The 20459-nt window shown below is 41.8% G+C and overlaps 2 protein-coding genes across 2 annotated transcripts in view; both read left to right on the top strand.

Annotated features, from left to right (window-relative positions):
- Positions 1–12581, top strand: part of pxk (PX domain containing serine/threonine kinase) — a 23366-nt gene extending 10785 nt beyond the window's left edge. Inside the window, exons 9-18 of the mRNA XM_031845338.1 lie at positions 385–486; positions 572–733; positions 904–1021; positions 1214–1292; positions 1450–1498; positions 1625–1702; positions 2891–2977; positions 3276–3339; positions 4163–4222; positions 9335–12581. Of these exons, the coding sequence (XP_031701198.1) occupies positions 385–486; positions 572–733; positions 904–1021; positions 1214–1292; positions 1450–1498; positions 1625–1702; positions 2891–2977; positions 3276–3339; positions 4163–4222; positions 9335–9522 (987 nt within the window). The 3' untranslated portion in view covers positions 9523–12581. The remainder of the gene's footprint in view (positions 1–384; positions 487–571; positions 734–903; positions 1022–1213; positions 1293–1449; positions 1499–1624; positions 1703–2890; positions 2978–3275; positions 3340–4162; positions 4223–9334) is intronic.
- Positions 12582–14414: 1833 nt separating this feature from the next.
- Positions 14415–19913, top strand: pdhb (pyruvate dehydrogenase E1 subunit beta). Its single transcript, XM_031854757.1, has 11 exons — positions 14415–14516; positions 14602–14661; positions 15294–15401; positions 15731–15793; positions 16015–16050; positions 16638–16828; positions 17077–17171; positions 17823–17933; positions 18558–18649; positions 18738–18879; positions 19113–19913. The coding sequence occupies exons 1-11, from the start codon at positions 14478–14480 to the stop codon at positions 19256–19258; spliced, it is 1083 nt and encodes a 360-aa protein (XP_031710617.1). The 5' UTR covers positions 14415–14477; the 3' UTR covers positions 19259–19913.
- The last annotated feature ends 546 nt before the right edge of the window (positions 19914–20459 follow it).

Below are 20459 nucleotides of genomic sequence, written 5' to 3'. Positions count from 1 at the left end.
TGTGTGTGTGTGTGTGTGTGTGTGTGTGTGTGTGTGTGTGTGTGTGTATATGTATGTGTGTGTGTGTATATATATGTGTGTGTGTGTATATATATGTGTGTGTGTATATGTATGTGTGTGTGTATATATGTATGTGTGTATATATGTGTATGTGTGTATATGTATATGTATATGTGTGTATATGTATATGTATATGTGTGTATGTATATATATCTATATGTGTGTATGTGTGTGTGTGTATATGTGTGTGTATATATGTGTGTATATGTTATACGAAATTCAACTCGAAATTCAAGTGGATGTACTTGAGTGGATGTACTTAGTTTAATTCCACCATATTGTTGGTAAAAGGTTCCAGTGAAACCCGTTGTTCCTCTCCTCCAGGTGAAACCCAGAGAGAGTTACCTGAAGAAGTACTGTAACCCGAAGAAGAGTCAGGGACTTGAACTGCAGCACATCAAACTGTACGGCCGCCAGATCCTGGAGGTATATTTACACACACACACACACACATCACAAAATTTTACTTGTTACTACAACAGTCTCTCTCTCGCTCTCGCTGTGTGTTCAGAGCCTGAAGCTTCTCCATGATGGCGGCGTATTTTTCGGTCACCTGCACGCGTCTAACGTAATTGTGGATGACGGTGTGTGTCGACTGACTGATGTAGAAAACGGCATGCTGGGAGTTCCCTCAGTGCTGCGACCGGCCTTCAGCCAGCTCAGGAAGATCAACGTACGTAGACGCTGAAAATGGAGAATATGGGAGAGAGATAATTGTTCCAGGAGTCAGCTCGTGTTCCTGTGAACAACATCTTTAAATCTTCAGATTGTGAGCCTGTACATGCACTAACGCACTTTGTGATTGAAAGTTAGTTTATCTAAGTAGTACTTGTGTTTCTGCAGACCACAGAGAGCATAGACGTCTTCTGCTTTGGACATTTACTCTACGAGATGATGTACGGCCGTCCGCCGGACAGCGTGCCCGTCGATCAATACCCGGCTGCCCCCTACACCGCTGTGGGTCAGTATATATCCACACCCCCACACACACACACACACACACACACACACACAGATTAATATGTACACATACAGATACTGTCACGATTTCTTTTCTACCTCCAGACATTCTGTCCTCTGGACCTGAAACAAGTTTACTTAAATGTTCCAACGTGCTCTGTTTGATTTATTTTGTGTGTGTTCGTGTGCTCAGTGTCAGTGCTGCAGTCCATTTTGTCCACAGAAGCCTGTAAGAGTGGGATGCCAACAGTGTCGCAGCTCATCCAGACACCGTGAGTTCACCTGACGTAGCCTCTGTCCTGTTGTTTTCATTAAGTAGTGATGCACCTACATCCTGTGTACAGACTCATGATCATAATCTTGCCTGTGTACAGACACATGATCATGTTTTTTTTTTGTTGCTGATGAGTCACATTTTGTGTTTTTTAGGCTGTTCAGTGACGTTCAGCTCCAACACTCCGAAAAACTCCAGATCAAGGTGAGAGGCTGAGTTTACTGCTCCGAGAGTTTGTCCATGTGAACTCCTTCAGAATGTTTATTCTGATTAAAAAAATAAAACGACAAGAAAGATGAAGCAGACCTCTGAGTCCTTCCTCTCCTCCAGGTTCCCAGCAGGCTAAAAGAGGCGCTGAAGACGGCGAAGGAGAGTCTAGAGAAGAGGCTGCAGGAGGAGCAGAGACTGGTGGGTCATTACACTCATTTAACGTCTTTAAATTGTTTGTTTATTTTCTCCACTGAAGACCTTCGGGAGGACATGTCCCTTCTTAAAGGCTCCATCAACGATTTTCCCCAAATATCTGTATTTTGAATCGGTGACCTGCAAAACAAGTTGGACAAGGCCTGGCCCCTGCAACATAAAATACTGTGGAAAAACATTGCAACGTGATTTCCCACAACCGTTTCATGTTGCAAACACAAGCAGTGTGCTGACATTAATGTCAAATTACTTTAAGCTGCTCTTCCTGTAAGTGATGCCGACTCCAGGAGCAGACGGCACTGAAACCTCACGTGTTCTCTTTCGAACTACAAAGTGAACGCAATTTGACTCTCCGCAGATTCTTTCATGTCTTCCAATGTCTTGAAAATGACTTCTTCATGAATGACATTCTGCATTTGGGGAAATGAATGCTTGATTTTCATGCTTCCTCAACTATCGACCAGCAGATAGAATGACGGTGAACGGCTTGCTTCTTAAATGGAAGTCAAAACAGATTTCACCTGCAGACGTTTACCGGCGTCCTGAGGCAGAAAAAGCAGATGGGACATGAAATAGCCTGAGCAGGGTTGTAAACATTCACTGCAGCAGATAGCATGGCTAGCACGCTAACTGCAGCAGTCCATAAAGTTGAAGGTCACCCTGTGTTTTATGAAGCATTTTACATGAATCTCCATCCGCTGTCTTTGCACTCACTGCTTCTCCTCTGCTTGTTTCACTGTGCAGTTATAAAACAAGAATATAGACAAACATTACTCCGTGAAGGAGAGGTCATGAAAGGATACCGGAGAGCCTCGTGATGTTGTGTGAACTCTGCATTCCACTTGTTTCTAGAAACGGACAAATGCAAGGCCAAGTTTGGATTATCAACTTGCCAAAGTGGGCCACAAATGGGAATATTCACCACTTAATTGCCATATCTGCTGAAATAGAAATGTGAAGGTTCTTAAGAGAAGAAGATCCACAGATTCAGTATTTATTATGCAGTATTCATTATCTCTTTTTTTTTTTTAAAGATTCCTGCACACTTAAAACCTGAAGACATTTATTGAATGTAAATTAATTTTTGTGAACAGATTGCATTATGCAGCTTGTAAATAGGAGGTTTGCTGTTTTGTAAGGAGGGTAATGTTGTGTGTGTTTGTTTGATTGAAGCTCCACCAGCACAAGAGGCTGACCAGAGCTCAGTCTCACCACGGCTCAGAGGAGGAGAGGAAGAGGAGGAAGATTCTGGCGAGGAAGGTAGGCGACAGCGTCTGTCACAACAACAGGAAGAACATCTGAACAACATCATGGACAAACGTCTTGGCTGGTTGCGGCTAAGACTCATCGGATGTTTGTTTAGAAAAACCCACAGGAACAAGTTTCTGTTGAGAGAGACTGAAATTAAACGCATGCATTAAACACGGAACCTGTTTGAGGTTAGAGGAACAGGTGACTCTACAAGTGCACAAGAAGTGGTTCATTTCTTGTAAATGGTGCATGTTAGCTTAAGCGTATCGTTTCAATGAAATCTAATGTTGAGTTTTTGTCTTTGCAGAAGTCCAGACGGTCGGCTTATGAAAATGAAGAAGACGTCTCTGTTAGAAACAACAATAACTCTGGTAGGTCACTGCTGGTGCTACCAGAGCTTCAGCCTCTCTTGTCTTTACAAGCTAGCTAAAGCTAATTGGTTGGCTAGTTCACCTGGTAGGTGTTGTTTTGAATAGCTGAATCGGTCATTTTGTTTTATTAGATATTTATTTATTCATTTGGTTAGTCTGACATAATTTACAACACAGCAAAACAAGTCTAAGAGTATTGTAAAGGGAGGTAGCGTATTAGCTTATTAACTGAGTAGGCAGCGTGTTAATCACTGTAATAGTTAGCTAGTTAGCTGGTTGGTATGTTAATCGTAGTTGGACACCTAGTTGAACAGTTACCTAGGTACAGTCTTAGTTAGTGTTGTATCTTGTAGTTCAAATCTTCATTCATAATGTTGACATTTTAATTATTATTATATTGACAGAACCATTGTGTGCAATAGTCCACCTCTCTCTCACACACACACACACACAGAGCGAGGTGGTGCTCAGTCCTCGTCTCTTGTCATTGTCTCGGTCCAAAAGTCTAAATTTATTGAAAAGAAGATAGATGTAATCATTTACAAAATGTCCACCGTGTTTTTATGTAACAAACATTTCTGTTTCACTCCTTATTTGTTGGCGTTTAGCCTTTCAAAAACACAAAGGGAAGCACGGGACGGTCGAGCAGCAATCTAACGGCACCATGAATTACATTTACATCCTAGAATAATCTTTAAAAGGAAATGGGTATTAAAACAATAAATGTAGTCTAGACTCTGCACTTTCAGGTTTTGTTGAGCTACACTTTTTTCTTTAATAAAGTTACTGACAGTGAATAATCAGTTTTTCTGTCCGTCTTCAGGTTCTGGAGCCAGTTCCCCTCCCACATGCCCCTCCTCCCCCACCCCCCCATCCACCACAGGTAAACCCTGTCTGTCTGTCTGTTTAACTGTCTGTTTGTCTGTCCTCCCGTCTGTATGTCTTTCTATCCTCTGGTCTGTCTGTCTGTTCGTCCATCTGTCCTGTCATCAGTCTGTTCGTTTGTCTTCCCATTTGTCAGTTGAACTGTCTATTCGTACGTCTGTCGTCCCATCTTTATGTTCAACTGCCTGTCTATCTGTCCTCCCATTTGTCAGTTGAACTGTCTGTCTTCCCCGGTGTGTCTGTGTTGTGGAACGTATCTGACAGACTGGTGAGAATCTGCTGCAGCAGCTCTCAGATCCATAACAGCATCTTTATCGTTAACCCTGAACTTCTTTCCTCAATTTTCCTCTGAGATTTGCATGAAGTGAATATGAAGACTAATCGTTTAACCTGTCTGTCTCTTCACCTCTTCTCTCGCCATGTGAGGACCTGGTTCCAGTGTGTCTCCTTCACTTTGTTGTCTCTAGCTAGCTGGACGCAGGATGGGAAACACTGATGTTTTATATTTTAAAGCAACAGTCTGCTGATATTCTTAATGCTTGTTGTTGGCAACAAATCCCACGAAGAGACCCAAACCTGAAGACGTGAGTCTGTCAGAAAGGCTCATTAATACAGAATATAGTTCCATATTTAATGAAAGGTCACTGTAGCTTTTAGCCAACCTTACTCAAACAGGAGCAAATGGAGCATTTTTGGGGGACTATTTTCAGCAGCGGATGAATATAGATCTGGTGCTCTCGTGAGTGCTGATGCTGGTCACTGATGTGTTTTGAGCTCTGTTGCTGGTGGTGGAAAGTAACTAAGTACATTTACTCATTTAAGTACTACACTTCAGCACAATTTTGAGGTACTTATTCTTTCCTTGAGTATTTCCATTTTACAATACTTCATAATTTGACTCCACCACATTTTGGAGGGAAATATTATACTTTTTTTTTTTTTTTATATATTTATTTGACAACATTACTTTACATATTTAGATTATCAATATATAAGCAAATATATGGATCAACTAGTAAATTATAATGTATTATTGTAGTTAAAGGTACCCAGCAGTAAGTAAATAAATTAAGATTAGCTCCAACGTTACAGCTGCAACATTACAGTGATAAACAAATTAAAACCTCAATGATTATAATTTTATGATACAATATATGGGCCAATGTGCGTAGTAAGTACTTTTTGTACATTTATGTAAGTTAAGTGTTGAATGCAGGACTTTAACTTGAAACAGAGTGTTGCTGCTTGTACTTAAGTAACAGAGGAGTACTTCCTCCATCACGGTTTAGATGAATCCAAAATATACTTATTAGGATTCTTTGTTGGTTTTGGTCTTTTTCATGAGATTTCTTGACGATGCAAATAAAATAAAGAATATCACCAAACTTTCACACCATGTTGACACGAATGTGGCATCAGTTTCCTCCCCTGATATAAGTGTCTCCTCTTCTTATTTCCTTTCTTCCGCTTATTTCCTCTCCTCCTTCCTCTTCTTCTTATTGCCTCTCTTCTTCTGCTTATGTCCTCTTCTCTCCTCTTATTTCTTCTCCTCCTGTTTTTCTTATTTCCTTTCCTTCTCCTCTCCTCTCCTCTTTGTCCTGGGGATACTGTGTAAATGCTGATTGGTCCACTGAACAGATAACTGTCATCTCCCTCTCTCTTTCCTGTGCCGTCTCCACCATAGAGCATGCTCCATTCTGACCGTGTCGTTGGGTAAAGTAAACGATTTATAACGTCTGATGATGATGATGAAGGTCACTGGTGTTTTTTTTAAGCTGTCGTACACCCTGATTTCCCAGCAATCTCCTGGTCAGAGATCTGCCTCTAAAGCATACTCTGCTTTATGGTCTGTTTGACTCTAAATGGACCATAATGTACTAAATGAACATCATGCTGTATTGAAGAAGACTTGAAACTTGAGATTGAGACCATAAACACATGTTTACAATGTTTACGGAGGTAATAAATCAAGAGAGAAGTAGAGTCATTTTCTCATAGACTTCTATACAACCAGAGGAGTCGCCCCCTGGTGGACATTAGAGAGAATGCAGCTTTAAGACACTTCATCATTGGATTCAATCAGCAGAACCGGAGATTACCGACTTAGACGTTTTGGCAGAAACTCAAATGTATATGCTAATTATGACAACCTCACACATGTCTAATAGGATAAAATGATGAAGTGATGATATTTTGTTTAGACATGGACATCAATTACAACATGACTAGTTGGCGGAAGGATACAACCGTGAGGCGGTGATTCAAGTTTTACATAAATGCATCAAAACTTCCTCCTTTCGATTTTTTTGGTTGTTTTGTATTTTGTGTTACAAGATACACACTGAGCCGGACATTCTGCAGGATAGACATTGACCTTCAGTGCTCTCTGTTGGACACACTATGTAGTGGAGGCACGGCTCTACTTCCTCTCTCAACCTCAAAGGGACTTCGTAGGGTCAATGATGAGATCAACGAGTCTCTGTTTGCCTGGAAGAGGGTGTACGCACAACTTTTATAAAAAACCTCACAATCTGCAATGATCTCCAAACCTCACAGACAGTCCAACTCCTCCCCGATTCAGACCCCATGTCCTCATTGGAGATTGTGATCCGTCCGTTCCGTCTGTCCGCCTGGTCAGTTGCAGCATGTCCGTTTGTCCGTCTCTGTTTTGTTTGTTTTTCGTCTGCTCGTGTGTCTGTGTTTGGGACGGGGGTGTCACGGTGAAGACGTGTCAGGTCTTTGAATGTTGCTTTTTTTCTGGTCAGAAACGTATCGAACTCATAATAACTCTGATTTTTTTTTTTTTTTCAATATTTGTTTTCCACTCTCAGCTGCTCTGCTGTTGACCAAACCCTTCAGAAAATCTTTTAAAAGGATTTTCACATGTTTGGTTTAATATTCAGATAATACTTCGTCCATAAACATCGTGAAGTAACCAGATAAACCTTTTTTTGGTTCTCATTTTGGTTTCCTCTTTCAAGCACATCAATTACAAATTTTGAATAATTTACTTGTGATCTGGGCCCGTATTTATCAAACATTTTTGTGTTCATAGCACGGACCATTTTCAAACCTTCGTGGTGGTTCGTACTTCGGACACAGCTTGTCTTAGTCGGCCTGTGATCACAGATCTGAGCACAACTTTCACATTTAATCACGTTAACTGTGGACCGTGGACACAGCTGGGCTCCGGTCTGACACATCTGAAGACGGATGTCTCACTGGAAGTGCAGCTGTGGACGTGACTGAAGGGTCATCTGAATATTACATGGAAAAGAAACAATAAAGGCCTCTGTGGCTGCTAAATGTAATGAAAGTGAGTTTGTTCCACGGCCACCCTGGAGATAATCAGTCACCCCTGCAGGCATTCTTAAATTATGATTTCATAAAATACCTATAAAATAATTCAAATCTAACGTCATATGTTTCCTATGTTCTGCTCAGCCAAAAACGGGTTATTCCAAATAAAATCATCTTCAAACATGCTAATGTCCTTCTGCAGTGATGGGTTTTTCCAGGTGTGGTTACCATCTGTCAGAGTGACGGATGTACTTTCATTACGTCGCAGATAATCACCGTCTAGTCAAACAGAAGGTGGAGTCTGTGGACTCAAGTCGCAGCGCTTGGCCTCTGCTTCTACATGCCAGAGCTCTACGTCTCTCTGCCCCTAATCACCGGCTTTTTATTCAGTTCGGGATGCAAAATGGCACAACTGTAAGAGAATGTACCAGGTTACGGTTCAACTCGCCATCAGTTCACCCCGTTGATCGAAGTGATCCTGACGAGTAGAGAAACGGAGGCAGTAGCTCCTTTAGTAAAAGACAACAGAGCTGCGAAGCCACAGAGAACTTTAAGAGAGAAACAACTACAAGTCCCAGAGGCCACTGCTGTAAGAATCTTCCAATCCGAGAGCCTTGTTGGATCTGAATGATCTAGAACTTTGATTTCATTCTGTCGTCATAGCAACAGCTACTGAGGCTTATGGGTACTGTAGTTTAAAAAAAAAAAAAAAAATCTTTTACACATATTGAAAACAGAAGAAACCTTTCTAACTTTTATTTTATTAACGTATTTACTTTAGGGACCACCCGGCCGTTTGACTCCGTATTCTTAAAATGAGGCTTTTTAGTTCCGGAAAGGTGAACTGGTGGTGGGTTGAGTTGAGCCGGGACATGGATCTGGAGGAGCTGGTTTCATAAAGATAGACTCTGCAAAACCCACAGAACACAATCGACAATTTAAATAAGTGTGTTATGTCACCCTTTATAAAGGGTTTATAGATTGCAATTGTTGTAATTTATGGCTTCTGAAGAATTAATAAGTCATTGGTAAAATATTTATTTACTGTGTTTTTAAGTTTTGTTCGGGATCGCAGTAATCCAGTGATAGTTGTCTGTACAATCATGAATATATTGCAAACCATACTTCTAATTCTGTGTAGTTGTAATGGTGCCAACATTTAAACAAACACAGGCCAGTGTTTGGGTTTCTAGTTTGTCAAAAATGTTCAGTGTAGCACATTTAATAACTCATTTATAACTGCAGATGACTTCGGCCATTTGCTAATTAGAAAAATAAAAATATTTTTATTAATAACTTGACTAAATATGATCAACAAAAGGTATATTTGATAACTCAAAAGGGGTTCTTATTTGACTTAACTGAACTATAAATCATTAGTAAACAATATTAATTAATAATCCATGATTAATGACAGAGTGCCTTAATAGAAAGTAATGAAAAATCATTTTCTACCAATGTTATAGTCTCTAATAAAACTACAGACCGTGAACAGGTTTGTACTCTGATCATCTGAAGGATAACGTTGTGATTTATAGTCATGTTTAATCTTTAGCTGTGATGTTTCGTGCCTCTATTGGCTGAGTGTCTTAATGTGGACACATTTTACTGCCCTCTGTTTGATATCTATGAGAGTTTAAAGTGACTATTTAACTCTCTGTAAACTAGTTAAAGAGTAAAACTAAGACCAGCGTGGACCAGTTTAACTTTATCTTTGTGGAACCAGCTCCTGGGGAAACTGAATGTCACCAGAAACCAGAGGTGGTGTTGTTTCCTCACCCTCTCTTCTTTGATTCTCTCCTTCATCCAGGAGCCCTGACTGCTCCTCCTCCCCCCCCTCCACCTCCTCCTCCTCCGATGCTGGACTCGTCCTCCTGTCCTACTCCTCTGTCCTCCTCTGGAGGAGATCGCACCGCCCTGCTGAACTCCATCCAGGCCTTCAGTAAGGGCAAACTGAAGAAGGCCGAGATCGTCGACCGCAGCAAAGCCATCATCTGACCCCCGACCACCTGTTCCTCCACCAGGACCAGTCACTACGGCGTCACGACCCACCTGCTGGTTCCGCACTGTGGTCAGGACCCGTTCATGTCGTCGCTCCCTGAGATGTGAAAAGGAATCGCTAACGAAACAAAAATATTCCAAGTACCATTTTTACTTTTTATTGCTATTTCTGCTTTTTTTTCCCCTGCTTTTAAATTTTTAAAATCTGTTGCTGTGGTGGGAAAGAGGAGAGTCTCAGTCTGCCCTTTAAAAAAACTCTGGACAGTCTGAGGCACCGAGGTTCGTCCTCACGGCCACCGGGCTCCACAGGCTGGTGAGGGTTTTGGTTTTTTTTCTGGTTGACCTGCTGCTTCAACAGGCAGCCAACTGGCTTCTTTTCTTCTTGTCAAGGTGGCGTTTGAATGTTTTGAAATTTTATGTTTTGGAGCCACTGTGAATGCTTCGTCCCGCTGGATGAGGAAGTTGAATTTCCTGGATCCAAAAGATCTTAATATCGGTGCTCTGACACTGATGATCTGTCCTGAGACTGATCCAAACTCCGGCTTTCCCTCTTTGACAAATCATCTCATGACGTGTTGCCTCCATGGAGACCGTTTCACTGCAGGACATCGGTGACAAAAAAAAGACTCAATCACCCGAATCAATAAAGTCATTTTTGTCTATTATCATGTCCCAAAAACACACTTTTCTTAAAAACAATTGAAACAAATCTGTTAGCGTGTCTGCACTTGAAAAAATAATGCAGGTCACCGTATGTGACCCGCAGGTTTATTTTCACACGATTTAAGAACATTCTCAACTTACAGATGTCCGTTTGCTGCAGTGCATCTGTCTGAACGTCACGGTGGGATCAGACCTGCTGTTGGTTTTGTTTGGTCTGAACCAGAGGGACAGATTGATGAGATTTTGTGCCGTTAGCTCGTCAGTTAGAGGTTGTGGATTGACATGGATCTTCTGAGGTTGTTCATCCCATTTAGGAACGTATAAAGAAACTTTACTGTTCAGCTCTGTGAGCATGAGGCATCCTGATTGGTCAGTTGTTGATTCATTTCAGACTAAGCATGCAAATAGTTTGCACAAGTTGGAGCACAAAAGAAAAAGAGCAGCACATAATCAACTACCCGCGATGCTACAAACTGCAAGAAGTTTGTTTCCATCGACCTATTTTTTTGCGCACGTTCAATTTGTACATATAAAGGCCAAATGAAAATTTAAAAAGGAATATTTATATGTCTCAAAAAAGTAGAAATGTTGCTGTATAAATAAATACAAATAAAATCCTGATGTTCATGAAGACTCAAACGTTCACTAAAGAGAAACTCGGATCTGTGTGGCGCGTTGAGATTAAAATCTTCTAATTAATACATGAAACAAACATATTTACATCATGTCTTCCACATGGTTTTCCATGCCACCAACTGTTGATCTTAATGCACCTGGTATTCACATCATGTTATTGGATGGAAAGGCACATTTATTTTGCATTTTCGTTAGCCGTTTTCTGGATTTTGGTTAAAATTAGCGCTACTTTTGTGTGGAAACTTGACAAATGTAAACAATCCCAATATATAACGCTCACCATAGTTTTCACTCGAGTCCCGGGAGGGCTGGAGAGGTGAAACTGCCCACCATGAAGTTCAGCAGCATTCTCCTCTGATCTCCCATCGTACTGTAACTTCTGCCTCACACCAGTGAGACTTTCGGCTGCTAAACGTGGCAGAAAGTAACGGCAGCCGGTGCCGCTGCGGCTGGTGCAGCTGCTCTCTCCTTTGGATATAGAGACGTTGCTCTACGCGATGTCAAACCTGCACTTTTGGTGAACGTCTGTGAGACGGAGATACCGGTCAGACGTCTGTACCGTCCTGAATCGGAGCAACGTGGATCCACAGCGATGAGCCGCTCTGATTGTATTTGGGGTCTGAAATGAATCTGAAATACTTTTTTTCTCCACCAGCATCTTTACTGATTGATATGTGAGATTTAGCTTCTTTGCACCACAATAAATTCTTTATATTCCACTTATATGACCCACACTGCTGCTTTTGCATGTTTTGTTTCGGCCCATTAACTGCTGATCACTTTCCAAGTCTCCCATCATGTTTTAAGATTTCCTTCTTTCTCCGAAAATGAACTTGCACAGACTTGAAACTTGCTACAGAGAGGAAATCCATTCGTCACCTTTTAGTTTGACTTTATTAATTCATAGTCGTTTGCAGGGTGTGTATTGAACGGCAGTTGAACTAGTAATCGAATGCGAGTCAGAGATTAAGCACCTGAAATGTAAACTAATGATCAACTTCAAATTCAGCTTTTCACAGCATCCATCTTTGTTCATTCTGCTGAAGGAATGAAAGAAGGAAATCCGTTATTTTGGGATCTTATTTAGTTAAACAGCACTGGTGACTCCAACGTTACAGTTAACCTTGGTGAGACGTCCGGTGACGGTTAATTTCAGACCCTGATTGTGTTGATTCCTGTTTTTTTGTTGTTTTTGCTTTTGTTTTAATTCTGTTGTATTTTAATGTCTGTTGTCGTCATAGAGCTGAGATTATTTTTATTTTATTGTGCCATATGGATCCATGTGCCTATGGAAAAATGAATTGTCTCTTTTTGTTGAAATATTGTCTGTGATATCATACATACCAGATAATCTGTATGTATACAAGCTCTGTCTGAGGATAGTAACACTTTAGCACACAGGATGTTGCTATTGGCATTACAGTCTGGGAATTTCCCTAAATAATACCAACTAATGATTACTTTTCGTTATCGTTTGTCAGAAAATAGTGAAAACGAGGTGACGTCTACACCTCGTACCTCTGACAAACAGTCCAAGGCCTTTTTACTGAGGCAGGCTAGCTGTTTCCCCCTGTTTCCAGTCTTTGTGCTAAGCTAAGCTAACCGGCTTCTGGCTGTAGCTTTTGATTTGAACAGACCGATATGAGAGTGGTATTTATCTTCTCATCCGACTCTCTGCCCGAAAGCGACTCAGCGTATTTTCCAGAATGTCGAATGATTAAAAGTGTGCGTGACTCTGGGGTAGAACCACGGCAGCATGAGGATCTACTTTACTTGTAAACCTTAACAAGAGACAACAGTAGAAGCGGCAGTAAACTGTCATCAGACTGACAGGAGGATCTTTTCCACAAGAGGCCCCTTGTGTCTCGGTCCTCGTTTCTTCTTCCTCTCACCTGCGATTACCTGACGCACTGCGTGCTAAAGTGTTAGCCTGTGACAGAGCTGTTATCGTGAGTCTTGAGCTCAGTAGAATCCTGCCACCTGATGACTCTGATCTCTGCAATCCAAGTTTAAGCACTCGGAGCTTTTGTTTTAAATCGATGCTCTGTGCTGAATGCCTTTTTTTGTTTTTATTATTCAGTGCAATCCGGTCCAATGCGATGGTCTTCACGTTCTTTGAATGGTCATTAAATTGTATCGGTATGTTTCTCTGCAGCACTTTACCTACGAGCAGCGGAAGACGAGTCCAGAGGTCTGTTTGCGAAAAACAATTAAATTCAGAGTCACAGAGACGGTGCTGGATTACAAGTATATTGTTACAAAAAACCACTCTTCAATCATCAGGTCTTTTATCTCACACTAGATGCATCAAATGTTTCGTCCCGATGTCGCCTTTGAATAAAAATATGTCTTCTACATTTAATGCAGCTGCAAAATGACCCTCATCTATATTCAAGTCAAAAAATAATAATCTAGCAAGCCTGCTGTGATGAAATAATAACTGTATCAACCGAATGAACATTTGATTAAAAAATGGTTCAGGAAAATCAAGACTAAGTTGTGTTTATTTGGTAGTGAAATGGGGTTTTTGGACGCACCTTAGAAGATTTGAAATGCCTAGATTAAACAGAAACCAGGGAACTAAGTAACAATGGAATTTGTAGTAAGTATTTCCTTTTTATTTACACAGAAAAAGGAAATGCATGTATAGAAGCTCCCTTGGACCTCCTCATAAACACTAATGACAGTGTTCTCTAGGTAGTATTGTCTGGTCTGTGCTGCCATACACCTCTTCATTTACCCTAACCCACTCTACAGGTGTGTAGTTAAGATCAGAGTGAAGGTAAAGTTCAAAGAGGTTTTGTCCAGGCGAGGGCATCGTGAGTAGGGGGTAGGAAGAAGAAATTGATTAAAGGCTCTATAAACTGTATTTATAGTGTAGCGTGTACAACTTGTTTTATTGACTGTAAATCTTGTGGCTCAGAGGTCGCAGCAGCAGCTTCATTATCTGTATTGCGACGGACTGTCGCTGAAAGCTCTGACCCTATTGTGAACAAAGTCAAGAAAATATGAATCAATGAAAGGACTCAAACTCATGTCTGTCTATTACCCATATTTACCCTTTTCATTAGTTTTTTTTCATGCATAGAAAGGACAGCAAAGTAAACATGATGCTGCAGAACAGAATGCCTGTGTCATTAATGAATAAAAACATCGCCTACATTTTCCACTCATGTTTGTTTAAATTTAAAATGTGGATGAAAAGTTGGATGGAAACACATTTTTTTGTCTATGGGGAAATTAAAATAGCTCCTCTCTCTCTGCAACTCTATTGTTTGAAATAATTATGCAGCTATGTAGGACTCTGAATTTGCCTTACATTAATTTGTGGTATCTTGTAATTAAAAAAAAAAAAAAAAAAAAAAACACTTCCATCGAGTATTTTTTTTTTTTTAATATTTGTCATTTATGACATTTCATTTATTTTTCATCGTACATCTTTGGTCTTCCAAACCTAATGACAGGAACAGTGTCCTTGGATGTTTTTTTCCACTCTTGACGTTCCTCCCGCCTCCGTCTCAGCTGAACCGTTGTGATTGGGTCTTTAGCTATGACAGCTTCCGCTCGACGTCTGAACTGTAGCCCTGATTGGTTGAAACTTCCTGACCTACGTAGGAGACCCCGCCTTCTCTCCGGCAGAGGACAGATTGAACATGGCGGCCTCCGTGAGATGCTTTCTCCGCTCAGGAAAGGTATGACTATTATTCGGGTAAACGGTTACTCTGAATTTGTTGATTATGATTGTAACTAACGGCGTCTCTCTGTCTTTTCCTACAGAATGCCGTGTCGGCTCTAGGACCGCGGGGATTTCACAAGAGCGCTCCGGCCGCTGCGCAGGTCAGTGCTAGCAGCTAGCATGCTAGTATTTAGCTCCAGCTGTTGTTGGGTTTTATTTTGTTTTACTGGCAGATGACAGTCGTTATTGTCAGAATGTTACACAGTCGGACCAGGCTTCACCTCCTCCAGCGTTGAGCTTGAAGGTTCCTACTGTTCTACTAAAGATGTCACATCATCACTTCTCAATGCCTCTCGTCTCTCTGTCCTTGTGCTGCTGTGACAGCCCAATCTCAATCAACTAAGGTTTAAAGCTTTGTTGATTGCTTTGATATAAATATAAATTATTTTATATTCTATAATATAATTTTATATAATATATCAAAATGTGTGTATATATGTGTATGTGTGTATGTGTGTGTATGTATATGTATGTATCTATATGTATATGTATATGTATGTATATATGTGTATATATGTATGTATATAAAAAATAATTTGTTATTTTATAATTAACAAAATAGCAATATAGCCATCGTTATAGCTGCAAAAAAATAAATTAAATTAATTCTGTACAAACTGTAAATAATCAGTGTGTCTCACTAACAGGATGGTTTGATTTGTTTTCAAAAGTCTCTGTTCTGACGGTAGAGGGTCTGTACTCACTGCTGTGCTGTTGTTTTGTTTTTTGTTAGATGATGGTCCGTGATGCCTTGAACCAGGCAATGGACGAGGAGCTGGAGAGGGACGAGCGGGTGTTCCTGTTGGGCGAGGAGGTGGCCCAGTACGACGGAGCCTACAAGGTGAGTGGCAACCAAAAGAAAACACGAGTATGTGGTCACTGTTGGTGAGTGACTTTTTTGGCTTTTTTATTGACAAATTCAATCCGGAAACCCCTTATTTCAAAGAGTTTAACGACCGGTTTCTAACAGTTGCAGTAGAATTCAGTGACGCTCTGGATTCAGGAGAGAACTGGAATAAACAACCAGGGGCTGGACATTCCAGCAGCTGAGCCTGTTCACTCAGCGCTGCAGCGATTATTTGAGTCTCTTTAGAGGAAAACTACGGTTTATTACAACTGGGTTCTTAAAGCCATAGTCGTGTGTGTGTGTGTGTGTGTGTGTGTGTGTAGGTGAGCAGGGGTCTGTGGAAGAAGTACGGAGACAAACGCATCATCGACACTCCGATCACAGAGGTGAGACTCTCAAACCTTCACTAATGTTCTCTGTGGAAGTGAATCAGCTCAGTGTTTGTGATCCAAACACTTCTTCAGAGGAACAGCTGTTCACATCTCTGTCTCTCTCTGTGTCCCTCTCTCTGTCTCTGTCTCTCCCTCCCTCTCTGTGTCCCTCTCTCTGTCTCTCCCTCCCTCTCTGTGTCCCTCTCTCTGTCTCTCCCTCCCCCTCCTTCCTGCAGATGGGCTTTACCGGCATCGCAGTGGGAGCCGCCATGGTGAGTTTTTTTCCGTCCCCATTGTAACACATTGAGGAAACACACATGAATCCCTAACCGTACATTAGCATTATGACTCTGGATAAACGCATCATGCAAGAGGCCACCTGCTCATCAGATTGTTATCTAATCTGTGACACACACTCTTTGAACCACAAAACTTTACTTCACATCTTGGTTTGTGATGAAAACAACTTAAAATACCGCAGGTTTCCCTGAAAGACGTTGGCAGTGTGTTGGTAATTGTCTGGTTGAATAACATGAGAATCGTTCGTATATTAACTTATTATATTAAGTATATAGAACAGCAAAAAGATGGCTGAGTACAGACCTGAGAGCCACCAGACCTAAGACTGAATATAGTTTGGACTTGGCCGGTATCAGGGCTTGAGACGGGTTTCGGTTACTAGAAACTAAGTAGAGTGTGAAGACCTGGACTAGATATTTTCTTTATTACAGCAAGAAATTAATACATATAAAACAAATACAACATATTATAAAACGATTATGTTTAGACGAGAAGGCCTCTTGTTGAATGATGGCTCCTCAGTGTTATTTCACTAATATTAAACTTCCGTCCCCTGCAGGCCGGCCTGAGACCCATCTGTGAGTTCATGACCTGGAACTTCTCCATGCAAGCCATCGACCAGGTCATCAACTCTGCAGCAAAGACCTGCTACATGTCCGCCGGTCTGCAGTCGGTGCCCATCGTCTTCAGAGGCCCCAACGGCGCGTCGGCAGGCGTCGCCGCTCAGCACTCGCAGTGCTTCGCTGCGTGGTGCGTTCACTGACACCTGATAACTGTTAACTCTTAATAATGTGTGCAAGGTTCTTTATTGTAGCTTTATTACAACTTGCTTTTGTACTTTTGATAATTTTATCAGCAATAATACAAGTTAACAGCTGTGATCGAGGAAAAACAAAACAAAAGCTGTCAAACAAGCGAAAGTAAGTCCCCAAAAAATTAGGCACCCTTCAAAGGTGGAAGTAACAGTGGGTGACGGTAGTGCTTTCTTCTGTCTGCAGGTACGGTCACTGTCCAGGTCTGAAGGTTGTGAGTCCCTGGAGCGCAGAAGATGCCAAAGGTCTCCTGAAAGCCGCCATCAGAGACGAGAACCCCGGTGAGACGCGACACACGACCAAAATACCAACGACTGATCTCAGTCGATGTACAGTGTGATGTTAGCTTACCGCTCAGTCTCATAACGCATCGTCTATCAAGCTGACGACTGATAGGAGGCGATATTCATGAGGATAGACGAGCTAATCTTAAACCACTAAAAATCTAAATCGTTGTCAGACGATGGCGGGCGGGTTCAGAGATTACATTTCAGCCAACGAGCTCCGCCTCTTTTGATACACGGACTGCAAACGGAAACCAGAATGCTACCAATACTCAAATTGTGATTCATTCACATTTTCATACATATGAATGCATCATTTGTTAAAAGAGATCAGCTGCCGTTATCAAAAGCGACACATCCATGTGAGTGGTGATTTGCTCCGAGCTCAAGCTGATGACTGAAGTTTAAGAATGCGTCTTTGAGAGACGGATACATTTACACCTTTAATTTATGCAATCGTGAATGCTTCTGAGATGCATTTACACTAAAGGTTCTTTTCACACACAAGACATCAGCAGTTACCCATAACTGTAAACGGGCTTCACTGTTTGTTACTGAACTCCGCCTGTGTGTGTGTGTGTGTGTGTGTGTGTGTGTGTGTGTGTGTGTGTGTGTGTGTGTGTGTGTGTGTGTGTGTGTGTGTTGCAGTGGTGTTCCTGGAGAACGAGCTGATGTACGGTGTTCCCTTCGAGATGTCAGAGGAGTCTCAGTCCAAAGACTTCACCATTCCCATCGGAAAGGCCAAGGTTGAGAGACAAGGTGAGACTTGGTGGCAACAGGACTTCAGGAAGCTTCACGCAGTCGCTGCACCCAAAAACAGATAGTTCTAGCGTCATAGATCACTGTCACGAAAACTGTGTCTGTTCACGCGCACGTCTTAGCACCGTTTCAAATAACGGTTTAAACAGGAAGAAGATTGTCTCTGCGCTGCAGAAAATACTTCGGAGGAAGAACAGAGTAGAACTTTTTCTGAAAGTTAACACTTGAGTATGCAGGCGGCGGGAAACATTGATTAATTATCCTCTGGTTGTTGAGGTTTATGTTTGTTTTCTTTTTTTAAATGGTCATGTGATCGGCTTAAATGTTGCAACGGTTATAGATATTTACGCCTTCTTTCCCAAAATGTTGAACTATTCCTTTAACTTGCGTAAATCACTACAGCTCACACAGGTGCAACAGTGTGTAACAGTGCTTTATAGAGAATAAGGTGGCATTTGAAATACAAGTAATGAGCGTTTTGTTATGAACATGATGAACCGGAGGTTTGTGAGGGTGTTCAGTTAAACGTGACCTGGATGTCAAGAGATCTGTCTGTCACTGTTGTGTTCCTGAACTTGTCTTCTTCTTCATCTTCCTCTTCTGCTCCTCCTGTCTCTGTTTCAGGGACTCATGTCACTTTGGTCACTCACTCTCGGTACGTCAGTCACTGCCTGGATGCCGCCGTCGTCCTCGCCAAGGAGGGGATCGAGTGTGAGGTAGAGGAAGGAACACAACACGCTGTTATCTGACACTGATGACCTGCGCTCGGCAGCCTGTTAACTACTTCCTGTCTGTGTGTGTCAGGTGATCAACCTGCGGACCATCCGTCCCTTGGATGTGGAGTGCATTGAGACCAGCGTGATGAAGACCAACCACCTGGTGACAGTGGAGGGCGGCTGGCCTCAGTTTGGTGTTGGAGCTGAGATCTGCGCCAGGGTCATGGAAGGTAACGGCTGCATTACACCGCGTTCAAGCTCCTTTCAGACTCTTAGACTTCATGTAACTATTTCTGCCCCTCATATCCTTGAATGTGTGGACTCTTGTCCTGTGATTGGCTGGTTTAAGTCATACGTCGCTCTCCCTTCATGGGGTTAAATACGAACAGTGAGCTTGGAGAAATCTGGAGATTTTAGGGTATAAACTAAAATACAACGTCTAACCTCCTGTGTGTGTTTTCAGGTCCTGCCTTTAACTACCTGGACGCCCCGGCCACCAGGGTGACGGGCGTCGACATCCCCATGCCGTACGCCAAAATCCTGGAGGACAACAGCCTGCCGCAGATCAAAGACATCATCTTCTCCATCAAAAGAACCCTCAATGTCTGAAACGCACACTCACCCACTTGAATCCTCTTTGTCTTGACGGTGGAAACATCGTCTGGTAAAACAGTTGAACCGTGTGTAAATACAGCCGAACGGTAACTTTAAAAAGAAAATAAAAAAACTCCAGATTGTAATGTTATTCGCCAGATGTTGGTCAATGAAGCGCACAGCTGTTTATCTGCACCCAGAGCGGTGAACACGCAGGGTTCAGTCAAGTCGTTGCCCCTCTAGTAGTCGACAATAAGCTTGGGTGAACTCTCTCTGTGTGTGTGTGTGTGTGTGTGTGTGCGTAGCTCTGGCGGCTCTCGCTCCACTTCCTCCCCCTTCAAAATAAAAGTCCCTCTATCCTGTAGGCTTTTCTGTTTATCTGGGTAACAACAAAACTCCTGAGTTTGTTCCTGCATGTTCTCAAATTTAGACTTGCAGACTGTTTAAAATGTGTTTTTTACTCACCAGTAGTTTTGTTGTTAATAAACTCCCATATATTTCTGACCACCAGAACACATTATACTCAGTCTATTAACTAGTGAAGAGGAATGTACCAGCCCGAGTGCTGGAGGTGGATTATTGTTGGAATATATATTGTAGCTGCAGCAGCTCTGCCGTTTTTGTTGCTGTAAATTACTCTGTTACAGAAATAAAAACATTTCACTCCCTTCATGCTGCTTCATTCTTTCAGGAGTCCATCCTGTTTACTTCCTGTTCTTGGCAGGTGAAGCCTTCTGCTCTCTGATTGGTTGGTTTTCATGATCTCACAGGTGTTTACTATCTACCTAAATCCAGTCTTCCTCCAGCCTGTTCCTGTGGATGTAACGTACAACAAAGAGAGCAGCGAGGCCACATTTGCAGTGATGTTTCTGGAAAAACTGGGTTTAAACTTATGTTTTGCCCCCAAACAAAGATGTCACCCTCCCAGAATCATCTTTGAAGATGAAAACTGGATAACGGGTAAGAAATCTGTTTCTCCCTAAAGTTTTGCACTGCGGGGTCGATATGACCGTCGCACACCGAGGGATGAGGTCACTAGTGTGGCTGAAGACGACCCAAGAACCACAGTGACATTTAATTATGTTGTTGGCTAATGATATGCAAGACGTTGAATAAGTATTCAGATCTTTTTACTTCAAGCTAAAATATTTGCATCAAAATATACTAGTACCAGAAGTATGCAGAATGGCCCATTTTACTATATGTATATGTATGC

Source organism: Anarrhichthys ocellatus, unplaced genomic scaffold (genome assembly GCF_004355925.1).
Source record: "Anarrhichthys ocellatus isolate YVR2014 unplaced genomic scaffold, GSC_Weel_1.0 scaffold1, whole genome shotgun sequence".
Taxonomy (NCBI): domain Eukaryota; kingdom Metazoa; phylum Chordata; class Actinopteri; order Perciformes; family Anarhichadidae; genus Anarrhichthys; species Anarrhichthys ocellatus.
The sequence above is the reverse complement of the archived record's forward strand: the minus strand, read 5'-3'. Positions and strand labels throughout refer to the sequence as shown.